This window comes from Mustela lutreola, chromosome X (genome assembly GCF_030435805.1).
Source record: "Mustela lutreola isolate mMusLut2 chromosome X, mMusLut2.pri, whole genome shotgun sequence".
NCBI classification, from domain to species: domain Eukaryota; kingdom Metazoa; phylum Chordata; class Mammalia; order Carnivora; family Mustelidae; genus Mustela; species Mustela lutreola.
Window position 1 is genome coordinate 28,038,992 of NC_081308.1, and position 12,421 is coordinate 28,051,412.

Genomic DNA, 12,421 nt, shown 5'->3' on the forward strand with positions numbered 1-12,421 from the left:
AAGGGATGAAAAGGAGTCCTTTTATCAGTCTTTGGCATTTAACTAAATAATAGAGGTGTGCATATTTAATTGTTTTTCATATTGGAATATATATATATATATATATTTGTTTGTTTATCTCTTCCCCTGGTGGGATACACGTGCATACACACAAACACAAAACATTATACACACATAGTTTTTTTTTTTTAAGATTTTATTTATTTATTTGACAGAGAGGGATCACAAGTAGGCAGAGAGGCAGGCAGAGAGAGAGAGAAGGAAGCAGGCTCCCTGCTGAGCAGAGAGCCAGATGCGCGACTCGATCCCAGGACCCTGAGATCATGACCTGAGCCGAAGGCAGCAGCTCAACCCACTGAGCCACCCAGGCGCCCTACACACATAGCTTTAAGGGTAGGTAATATAGTACACAATTTAGCAAAAATAAAACGCCAAGCACTTATTGAATATGTACTATGCTTTTAGCACTACAGTAAGCCCTTTCCACACAGTATTTTATGTTTTGCTCAGGAGATCACTATGAAACAGGAGCCATGAAGCTATGAGCTATGAAGGGATGTGCCAGTTATCAACTTACTGCCTCTAAACAGTGATCTGCATTTGATACTCAAAATATTTCTCCTAGCCCCCTGACCTGATGCTAAACTTTGTCAGTAGAGGGCACTGGAAGTGACACCTGGGGAAGTAAAGATTTCCCCATTCCAGTGTGTTTGTCATTCCTTCTTGCTCCCTTGGATCTGGGTTGACCTGTAGGATGCCTGGTGGAGCTCAACTCCACTGTTCCTAACTCTCCCATAAATTTTAGCAGCACCCTCTACAGGTGTCTTCTGGCAAGCTCTGTGGGTGACCCAGTGGAAACTTCATCATGGGGGTGGGGGACAAATCCACGGGCAGCTTCCTGGTGCCCCAGCCTATTTCCCTCAGTTCAACAGCACCAGTCACAGGTAGCTTTCTAGCTGTGTAGTTTCTGTGGCCTGTCTAACCCTGACTAATAACAAGGGGCTATTTAACCTAAGGTTTTCTGATTCTATAGCCAACATTTTAGTAACTCAATATGGATATAGCAGAGTAGGTTTTCTTTTTTCTTTCTTTCTTTCTTTTCTTTTCTTTTTTTTTTTTTTTTTTTTTTTTTTTTTTTTTTTTTTTTTTTTTAGCAGAGTAGGTTTTCAATCAAGGTATGTTTCTGAGTTGAATTTTTATTTATTTGGGGAAAATGCCTGGTTCCACACCAAAGCACTTTGCAATATAAGAGCATAAGTAGTTTCTCTGTTACTAAAGGTTTGCAAGAATATTAAATAAATAAGACCAATGCCAAGGTCAGGTTTAGAGACTGATCTGTTCCTAAGGAGAGCATAGATACTCTGAACATTGTTAAAGATTACAATTTGGGCCTTTTCACAGCTTAGCTAAGGTTGGTTCTACAATGTGACTTTTGATTTTTTGCTTGAAGTGCAATTTCTACTCTGATACTAAGTCAAATATAAGTAAGAGCATACTACAATTCCCTAACAAAACCCAAATTTAAATGAACTTCGAATTAGTTGCCATCTACAAATGACTACTCTTGCTCACATCGAACAACAGTGCAACAAGAAGTGAGAGGCCAAGGGACTCTTTGGGATCCCCTTTGCCAATCCCTAGTCCCTCACATTGATAGGGGGAAAGGGTGACTAAAGTGTTCAGGAAAGACAGGCACCTCCCCCTCAATCTGCCCTAAGGTCACTGAGGGGTTGGGTAGGCTCTCCTACTCCACACTTCGTTCTAATTTACAAGATCAAACCTCTCCTCCACTTAAACAACAAAAGGTTTCCTACATACCCCCCCCCCCCCCCCAGCTACCATCCCTCTTAGGATCATTCTTTCTCTTCATAGCCAAGCTCCTTACAAGCATAGTACAAACTTTGCTTTCCTCCTTCTTCTTCCCTAATGTCTTCTGTAATGCCCCAGCACTGTTCTGTCTATCCCCAGGGAAATGCCACCAAAACCATTCTGGTAAATATCATAAGTAATGTCCTTTTTGCCCAATTCTGTCTTCATCTTACCAGGCCTACTTATTGTATCTGACTTTTTTTTTTTTTTTCATGGCTTGTCTTTATAAACTGCTACCTCCTAAGCACCCTGCGTTTAACTTCGTCTCCTCATAACCTCTGTGACCATTTATTCTCATTTCCTTTGGAAACACTGCTTCCTCTGCCTAACCTTGATTTTTTCTAAAGATTGTATTTATTCATGAGAGAGGAGAGAGCAAAAAGACTCAGCACGGGGTCTGACGTGGGACACAATCCCAAGACCCTGAGATCATGACCAGAGACGAAGGCAGATGCTTAACTGAATGATCTACCCAGGTGTCCCTGCCTAAACCTGGATTTTATGCATAATTCCTAAATTCTGTCCATGATTCGTTTTCCTTGGGCTTACTTGGGGTGATGTCATGAACTTTAGAGTTTTAACTAGCATGTGGCCTGGTAAATCCCACATCTGTATAACTGTTCTGGATCCCTTTATGTATCTGTTTTCCTGAATTATGGAAAATCCTTGCTAGACACTCCCTAAGAATTCTAGTAGACCCTGCTGATACCCTACCACATAGTCCCTTAACCTCAATGGCTGTGAGTTCACCTAAAGCTGTGGTGGCATTTCCATAAGCACCCACCTCAAGCACCCATATTTTTTAATTGGATTGCGTTCAACAGCTCAGAAGCGGGGGATTTTATGCACCTTCTTTCAATCCTCAAACAGAAACAGAGGGAAATTGGTGGATAAACACTCCAGTTTCCATCAGCTCACTGGGACACTTCAGAACATGCTCTCTGACACTGGTATTGTACATGATTTCTTTAAAGTTCCCAGTAGGACTAGCCTGGTCACTCCCACTGGAAACCCACTGTTAAAAGTACCCTTTATCAACTGTCTAAGCTTTCCTTCTCCAATCCCTCATGTGTCCTTCTTGGTATTATCTCTCAAATTAACTAATAGCACCTAAGTCCTTGACTCAGGGATTACTTTTGGTTGGTATCAAACTTCAGCAGGCACTGCAGGATCAATGGAGATAAAAAGTGACATGTGATTTTTTACCTCCAAACTCGCTTTTTTTTTCTCATTTCCTCAATCTTGTTTATGAAAAATAGCTATCCAGTCACCTGAATCAGAAACCTAGATGCTCTCCTAGATTTTTCATTTTCACTGTACCTATTACCATTGCCCTTGTGTTCAGCTGACCTAAAAATACCACTCCTTCCTTGGTCTCACCACCTGAAACCTCCCTATCTTTTAGACCACTTACTCTCCACAGTCACTGCAGAGGTAATATAAGCTGATACAGCACTGCTCCTCTCCTTTCCCCCTTACATTCTTTTAAAATATTTACTTATGGGCACCTGGGTGGCTCAGTGGGTTAAAGCCTTTGCCTTCAGCTCAGGTCATGATCCTGGGTCCTGGGATCGAACCTCGCATCTGGCTCTCTGCTTAGAGAGCCTGCTTCCCTTCCTCTCTCTCTGCCTAATTGTGATCTCTATCAAATAAATAAATAAAATCTTTTAAAATATTTACTTATTTACTTATTGAGAGAGAGAGAGAGAGAGCAAATGAGCATGAGCAGAAAGGATAGAGGGAGAGGGAGAGACAATCTCCAGCAGATTCCACACTGAGTGCTGATCCCGAATTGGGGTTCGATCTCACAACCCTGAGATCACGGCCTGAGTCAGAGTCAAGATGTCAGAGTCAGAGACAAGAGTCGGATGCTCAGCCAACAGTACCACCCAGGTGGCCCTTCCTCCTGACATTATAAACCCTTCAGTGTTCTCTGAGTGCATGCTTATAGACCAGGCTGTTTGAGAAGCATTGGTTTCCCTCAGTCATCTTGCTGATGCCTACTTATTCAGGTCTACCTTCAACACTCCCCCACCTGTACCTTACACTCAGGCAAAACCTAATGGTTTGCAGATGTGCATTGATAACCAGCCTCATGCTTCCAATTCTTTGCATGTGTATGTCTACCTGTCTGGGATTACCCTCCTACACCCACCCATTTGGCTATCTCCCGTTCTGATTTTAAAATGTTCACAGGGCTGCCTTCATGGCTCAGTCAGTAGAGCATGCAGGTCTTGATCTCAGGGTTTTGAGTTCGAGCCCCATACTGGGTGTCGAGATTACTTTTAAAAAATGTTTTGAATCTTAAAAAAAAACAAAAAAAAACCACCAATCATTCACAGTAAATTTTCTTTAGAAAAGCTACCCCAAATGCCTTCCTGTGCTGACTCACACAGGTCTACACTGTTTTTCTGTGTTTTCAAGTCCTCTGTGGTAACTTTTAACACAATTTGTTTTTTTGCATCTTATTTTTTTTAAAGATTTTATTTATTTATTTGACAGAGAGAGATCACAAGTAAGCAGAGAGGCAGGCAGAGAGAGAGGAAGGGAAGTAGGCTCCCTGCTGAGCAGAGAGCCCGATGCGGGACTCGATCCCAGGACCCTGAGATCATGAACTGAGCCGAAGGCAAAGGCTTAACCCACTGAGCCACCCAGGAGCCCCTTTTTTTTTTGCATCTTATAAGGATATTGTTGCTATTATGTTCTGAACACACTAAGATATCAGTGAATTTTTGCTTAACTGCTCACTGTCTATGAGTAATGGAGAGAAAAATTTCCTACTGATTGGCTAACCTTAGAACACTGTCTCACATGTTAGAGATACATGAAATAAATGGATACGAAACTAAACTCCATTATAATGTATTTGTTCTTTATGACAAATAATCCATTCTTGATTTAGGAGAGTATATGCAAAACACTATTTGATTTGGAATAATATGTTACTTTCTCTTAATTTTGATTGAAAACATTCAGAAAACACATGGTATAATTTTTGCATATGAAAATTCTTCTGTTATATATAAATTAAAGCTCTTTAGTGTTACTTGGGAAGCATAAAGAGTATCTAGAGTACTAAGAGAATCACACATATGACTAACAGACTACACATGACTGTAACATGTATGCACATGTTGAGAACGGTGGAAGTGATGCCTGGATGGCTCAGTCGGTTAAGCCTCTGCCTTTGGGTCAGATCCTAGGGTCTTGGGTTCAAGCCCTATAGCTAGCTCCCTATTCAGCCTGGGGTGGGAGGGGGGCTTCCGCTTCTCCCTCTTCCCCTTCTCCCTACTTGTGCTCTCATGTTTCTCTCTCTCAAATAAATAATTCTTTAAAACACAGAGAGAGAGAGAGAGAGAGGTGGGGGAGAGGGAGAAAGGGAAAGAAGGAGAAAGAGATGAGGATACCTACACATATCGGTTAATTTGGGTAGGGAAAAGAATCCTGTAGTCAAATAAGATCTGATTTTGAATTGTTAATCTATTTACAGCTTGTGGACTTAAGCATTTTACTGTATTTGGTATATCTCTGTTTCCTGTTAAAATTCACCCTTTATAATGTTTCTGTAAGATAAAATGATAGAAGACACATGTAAATAATGTACTCATGTCTGGCACATGACAATTTCTAAAACCTGGAAGCTGAGCTAATATTTAAAGTATTCTTTTTTTTTTTTTTTTCCTGAGACACCTGCAAGTATTTGTTAGGTATTTATGCAAATCAGTTTAAAAAGATTTTTTACTCTTATGGCCATACCTCTTCATGTAGCTCTCTCCACCGAGAATTAAATGTCTCAAGTTCCTCATTGATCAGTTCATCCATGACTCCACCATCTGTTAGGGTCTGTGCCAATATGCGAATTTGATTCGGGTTATCCTCTGAATGTTGCATCAAATTTTCAAGTGACTGAAAGATATTTGCAATAATTACTATTTCCCTTCTTTTTCTAAATATACTGAATTAACACAAAATGCTCAGTATCTTCTTATTTACATATCATTAAGTTAAAAACAATTTAAAGCAGTATTGAATTGAGACAATAAAACATCAAAGACCATTGTTACTTAAAAAAATATGATGTTTCTCCATGTGTATCCTCATGAGCTTGTGGCAGGACTGTGGAATGGGCCACTTAAAAATTATCCACAGCCACATTCTTCCTAGAGGTCCTCTACTCTTAAACCTGGGAAGGTAAAATACTTAATATTCTTAATACTTAATAATACTTTAAAATACTTAAATATTCTCTTATATCTAGTGGTGGCTAAGTGATGTAACTCTAAAAACGATATGTAGGTAGAAATTCAAGAGCAGAGTTTCCCTTCCTAAATTAAAAAGGAAAAAAAAAAGATACAACCTCTAGAAGAAATCGTGCCCTTCATAATTTTTCCCCACACACATAGCTTGTAAGTGGAGCAGCCAGTTTTGGACAGAAAAGCAATAAAGAGGAGGCTGAAGTCCTTTAGTCTGATCATTTAATAGGATAAGTGCATCACTGCACCCTTTGTTCTGGACACCATCCTTCTACTAATGCACTGTGTGTGCTTCAACTTTTTTTGGAAGATGCATCACATTGCTGATTGACAAGGAATGCACGGTCAGTTAACATCCCTGAATAGGACAAGGCCAAAATTATAGTTCACCTGAGACCAGTCTCATTATTCTCTGATAACTCTTCAGGTTTTACAATCCTCTTGAGAAAATAAGGAAGTTGGATATATGATGTTTAGGTTTCTACTATAACACTCTAGAATCTTAATACTATCTGAAGAGGCATTTTACATTTTCTTTGCATCTTAATTTATGTAGGTTATTTTAGCATATTTACACAGGGGTTGCATTGCAAATGGCCCTATATACAATACAGATGGCAAAACTACATATTCATTATACACAAAGGGTTAACCAAATGTACAATAAAATGTATAGAACAGAAATGATTATTGTGAGAAGTTCACATAAATCAAAAGTTTACACCTGACAATTCCTTTAAATTTTACTTTTTAAACGTCTTCAAGATAAAACCTGAAAATGTATTAATATTCTGTAGTACCAAAATGTATGAACATTTTAAAGATACATTCCTAATATCAGAGCATGCACATTTATACCTCACGGCATTCTGTAAGGTATAAATTTATGCTTTTAAATAATCTAAAATTATGTTTCAATTCAATAAATGTAGCTTTAAACTGGAAGTAATGGTTTATATGATCATCCTGTGTAGCTCTGCTCTGAAGGAGCAAAACAGTACCTTCACACTGTCTGTGTGAGTCTCTAGTGGATTTAAATAGGTAAAGAAATGTATCAACGTAGAACTTTGTAATATAGAAAAAGGCAAATGTCCTCTGGAAAAGGTTATTTAAATCATCTTTACAAACTTGAGACTAGAAGGGTTACAGAAGAAACAAAGGTTTCTTCCAAAGCACCAGAGCCGGGAGAGGCAGGGCAACCACACTCTCTGTACTGTTTCCCCGGCAGCTCTTTTCTAATTGGTCCTGGGCATCCATAACATGAATTATTATCATTTCGATTAAGTCACAACTTACATCAAGCACCTCGGAGATTTCCTCAGCTCCCCCAGGAATATTTTCAGTGGTTTTCAGTTTGAATTCTACTTCATTTAGCCACTTGTTTGCCTTCTCCAAGTATGACAATAACTCATGCCAGCACGCCCAAACTTCCTAAGAAAGAAATACATATTGCATATGAAATATATGATAGGAGTGACTGTGGGGTTTTGGAATTTTCATTTTTAAAGCTGTAAAAATTGAACATGTTTATTTTATACTGTTCACATTTCCTTTGCAGTAGATAACTGAAAAAACAACTAGTCATGTTGATCAGCTAATACGTTTATAATTACTAATCATTAAGGAAACATCTTACCATAAAAATTAATTAAAGAGTCAGTGATTTACTTTTATAAATAAAAATCTCATCAACATTACCATCTGTAAAATAAAAAAAAGCATACACAAAAATGCATATATAGAGATCTAACACTGCAAAACCTTAAACATGACCAGTTTTCTGTGAGCTCCTTTAAACTTTATTATATGCATGTAATATGATAGCTAACATTAAAGCAAGATTTAGCTACACAGCTCTTTTCATTAAACATTATATCATATAATTTTTCTGTATTACTAAGAAGATATATCTTTGGGGCACCTGGGTGGCTCAGTGGGTTAAGCCTCTGCCTTCAGCTCAGGTCATGATCTCAGGGTCCTGGGATTGAGCCCTGCATTGGGCTTTCTGCTCAGCCGAGAGCCTGCTTCCTCCTCTCTCTCTGTCTACCTCTCTGCCTAGTTGTGATCTCTCTCTGTCAAATAAATAAATAAAATCTTTAAAAAATGGAAGATATATCTTTAATGAAAATCTAAATTTCCATATAAGTGGCTGTATTATTCTTTTTTTAACAGTCAAAACTTATTGGGTAGTTAGCCTATTTTTGGTTTTGTTTGCTAATAAATTTATGGTGAAGATCACCATGAATATAGACATTTTTTCCATATTTCAAATTATTTCCTTGAGGTATATTAGGAAGAATATGACTCATAACTATGGATATGACTATTTTAAAATGGCTTTGGATATGTATTAAAAATGATTACTGTAATACACAAACATAGTCATATATAAAAAAGCAAAACTTTAAGATTGCAACCAGAAAATACAAAAGAGAAGGAGGAGTCAAGATGGCGGAGAAGTAGCAGGCCGAGACTACTTCAGCTAGCCGGAGATCAGCTAGATAGCTTATCTAAAGATTGCAAACACCTGAAAATCCATCGGCAGATCGAAGAGAAGAAGAACAGCAATTCTGGAAACAGAAAAACACCCACTTTCTGAAAGGTGTTTTCTTTTTTTTTAATTCTTTTCTTTTTTCTTTTTTTTTTTTTTCTTTTTTTTCTTTCTTCCTTTTTGAACCTCTTTTTATCCACTTTCTCCCCCCTCAGGATTTGGGATCTCTACTAATTTGGATAAAGCATATTTTCCTGGGGTTGTTGCCACCCTTTTAGTATTTTACTTGCCCCTTCATATACTCTTCTCTGGACAAAATGACAAGACGGAAAAATTCAACACAAAAAAAAAAGAACAAGAGGCAGTACCGAAGGCTAGGGACCTAATCAATACAGACATTGGTAATATGTCAGATCTAGAGTTCAGAATGACAATTCTCAAGGTTCTAGCCGGGCTCGAAAAAGGCATGGAAGATATTAGAGAAACCCTCTTGAGAGATAAAAAAGCACTTTCTGGAGAAATAAAAGAACTAAAATCTAACCAAGTTGAAATCAAAAAAGCTATTAATGAGGTGCAATCAAAAATGGAGGCTCTCACTGCTAGGATAAATGAGGCAGAAGAAAGAATTAGTGATATAGAAGACCAAATTACAGAGAATAAAGAAGCTGAGCAAAAGAGGGACAAACAGATACTGGACCACGAGGGGAGAATTCGAGAGATAAGTGACACCATAAGACGAAACAACATTAGAATAATTGGGATTCCAGAAGAAGAAGAAAGAGAGAGGGGAGCAGAAGGTATACTAGAGAGAATTATTGGGGAGAATTTCCCCAATATGGCAAAGGGAACGAGCATCAAAATTCAGGAGGTTCAGAGAACGCCCCTCAAAATCAATAAGAATAGGCCCACACCTCGTCACCTAATAGTAAAATTTACAAGTCTCAGTGACAAAGAGACAATCTTGAAAGCAGCCCGGGAAAAGAAGTCTGTAACATACAATGGTAAAAATATTAGATTGGCAGCTGACTTATCCACAGAGACCTGGCAGGCCAGAAAGAGCTGACATGATATTTTCAGAGCACTAAATGAGAAAAACATGCAGCCCAGAATACTATATCCAGCTAGGCTATCATTGAAAATAGAAGGAGAGATTAAAAGCTTTCAGGACAAACAACAACTGAAAGAATTTGCAAACACCAAACCAGCTCTACAGGAAACCTTGAAAGGAGTCCTCTAAGCAAAGAGATAGCCTACAAATGGTAGATCAGAAAGGAACAGAGACCATATACAGTAACAGTCACCTTACAGGCAATACAATGGCACTAAATTCATATCTCTCAATAGTTACCCTGAATGTTAATGGGCTAAATGCCCCTGTCAAAAGACACAGGGTATCAGAATGGATAAAAAAACAAAACCCAACTATATGTTGCCTCCAAGAAACTCATTTTAACCCCGAAGACACCTCCAGATTTAAAGTGAGGGGGTGGAAAAGAATTTACCATGCTAATGGACATCAGAAGAAAGCAGGAGTGGCAATCCTTATATCAGATCAATTAGATTTTAAGCCAAAGACTATAATAAGAGATGAGGAAGGACACTATATCATACTAAAAGGGTCTGTCCAACAAGAAGATTTAACAATTTTAAATATCTATGCCCCCAACGTGGGAGCAGCCAACTATATAAACCAATTAATAACATAATCAAAGAAACACATCAACAATAATACAATAATAGTAGGGGACTTTAACACTCCCCTCACTGAAATGCACAGATCATCCAAGCAAAAGATCAGCAAGGAAATAAAGGCCTTAAACGACACACTGGACCAGATGGACATCACAGATATATTCAGAACATTTCATCCCAAAGCAACAGAATACACATTCTTCTCTAGTGCACATGGAACATTCTCCAGAATAGATCACATCCTCGGTCCTAAATCAGGACTCAACTGGTATCAAAAGATTGGGATCATTCCCTGCATATTTTCAGACCACAATGCTCTAAAGCTAGAACTCAACCACAAAAGGAAGTTTGAAAAGAACCCAAATACATGGAGACTAAACAGCATCCTTCTAAAGAATGAATGGGTCAACCAGGAAATTAAAGAAGAATTGAAAAAAATCATGGAAACAAATGATAATGAAAATACAACGGTTCAAAATCTGTGGGACACAACAAAGGCAGTCCTGAGAGGAAAATATATAGCAGTACAAGCCTTTCTCAAGAAACAAGAAAGGTCTCAGGTACACAATCTAACCCTACACCTAAAGGAGCTGGAGAAAGAACAAGAAAGAAACCCTAAGCCTAGCAGGAGAAGAGAAATCATAAAGATCAGAGCAGAAATCAATGAAATAGAAACCAAAGAAACAATAGAACAAATCAACGAAAGTAGGAGCTGGTTCTTTGAAAGAATTAATAAAATTGATAAACCCCTGGCCAGACTTATCAAAAAGAAAAGAGAAAGGACCCAAATAAATAAAATCATGAATGAAAGAGGAGAGATCACAACTAACACCAAAGAAATACAAACTATTATAAGAACATACTATGAGCAAATCTACGCCAATAACTTTGACAATCTGGAAGAAATGGATGCATTCCTAGAAACATATAAACTACCACAACTGAACCAGGAAGAAATAGAAAGCCTGAACAGACCCATAAGCAGTAAGGAGATTGAAACATTCATTAAAAATCTCCAAACAAACAAAAGCCCAGGGCCAGACGGCTTCCCGGGGGAATTCTACCAAACATTTAAAGAAGAACTAATTCCTATTCTCCTAAAACTGTTCCAAAAAATAGAAATGGAAGGAAAACTTCCAAACTCATTTTATGAGGCCAGCTTCACCTTGATCCCAAAACCAGACAAGGATCCCACCAAAAAAGAGAGCTATAGACCAATATCCTTGATGAACACAGATGCGAAAATACTCAACAAAATACTAGCCAATAGGATTCAACAGTACATTAAAAAGATTAATCACCACGACCAAGTGGGATTTATTCCAGGGCTGCAAGGTTGGTTCAACATCCACAAATCAGTCAATGTGATACAACACATCAATAAAAGTAAGAACAAGAACCATATGATACTCTCAATAGATGCTGAAAAAGCATTTGACAAAGTACAGCATCCCTTCCTGATCAAAACTCTTCAAAGTGTAGGGATAGAGGGCACATACCTCAATATCATTAAAGCCATCTATGAAAAACCCACCGCAAATATCATTCTCAATGGAGAAAAACTGAAAGCTTTTCTGCTAAGGTCAGGAACATGGCAGGGATGTCCATTATCACCACTGCTATTCAACATAGTACTAGAGGTCCTAGCCTCAGCAATCAGACAACAAAAGGAAATTAAAGGCATCCAAATCGGCAAAGAAGAAGTCAAATTATCACTCTTCGCAGATGATATGATACTATATGTGGAAAACCCAAAAGACTCCACTCCAAAACTGCTAGAACTTATACAGGAATTCAGTAAAGTGTCAGGATATAAAATCAATGCACAGAAATCAGTTGCAATTCTCTACACCAACAGCAAGACAGAAGAAAGGGAAATTAAGGAGTCAATCCCATTTACAATTGCACCCAAAACCATAAGATACCTAGGAATAAACCTAACCAAAGAGACCCAGAATCTATACTCAGAAAACTATAAAGTACTCATGAAAGAAATTGAGGAAGACACAAAGAAATGGAAAAATGTTCCATGCTCCTGGATTGGAAGAATAAATATTGTGAAAATGTCTATGCTACCTAAAGCAATCTACACATTTAATGCAATTCCTATCAAAGT

General features: G+C 38.1%; 1 protein-coding gene across 7 annotated transcripts in view; it reads right to left on the reverse strand.

Annotated features, from left to right (window-relative positions):
• Positions 1 to 12,421, reverse strand: part of DMD (dystrophin) — a 2,248,143-nt gene that overhangs the window by 1,332,792 nt on the left and 902,930 nt on the right. For all 7 annotated transcript variants that reach the window (XM_059157899.1, XM_059157902.1, XM_059157904.1 and 4 more), the window contains exons 28-29: positions 7,419 to 7,553; positions 5,626 to 5,775 (exon numbers count right to left, since the gene is read on the reverse strand). In XM_059157899.1, the coding sequence (XP_059013882.1) occupies positions 5,626 to 5,775; positions 7,419 to 7,553 (285 nt within the window). The remainder of the gene's footprint in view (positions 1 to 5,625; positions 5,776 to 7,418; positions 7,554 to 12,421) is intronic.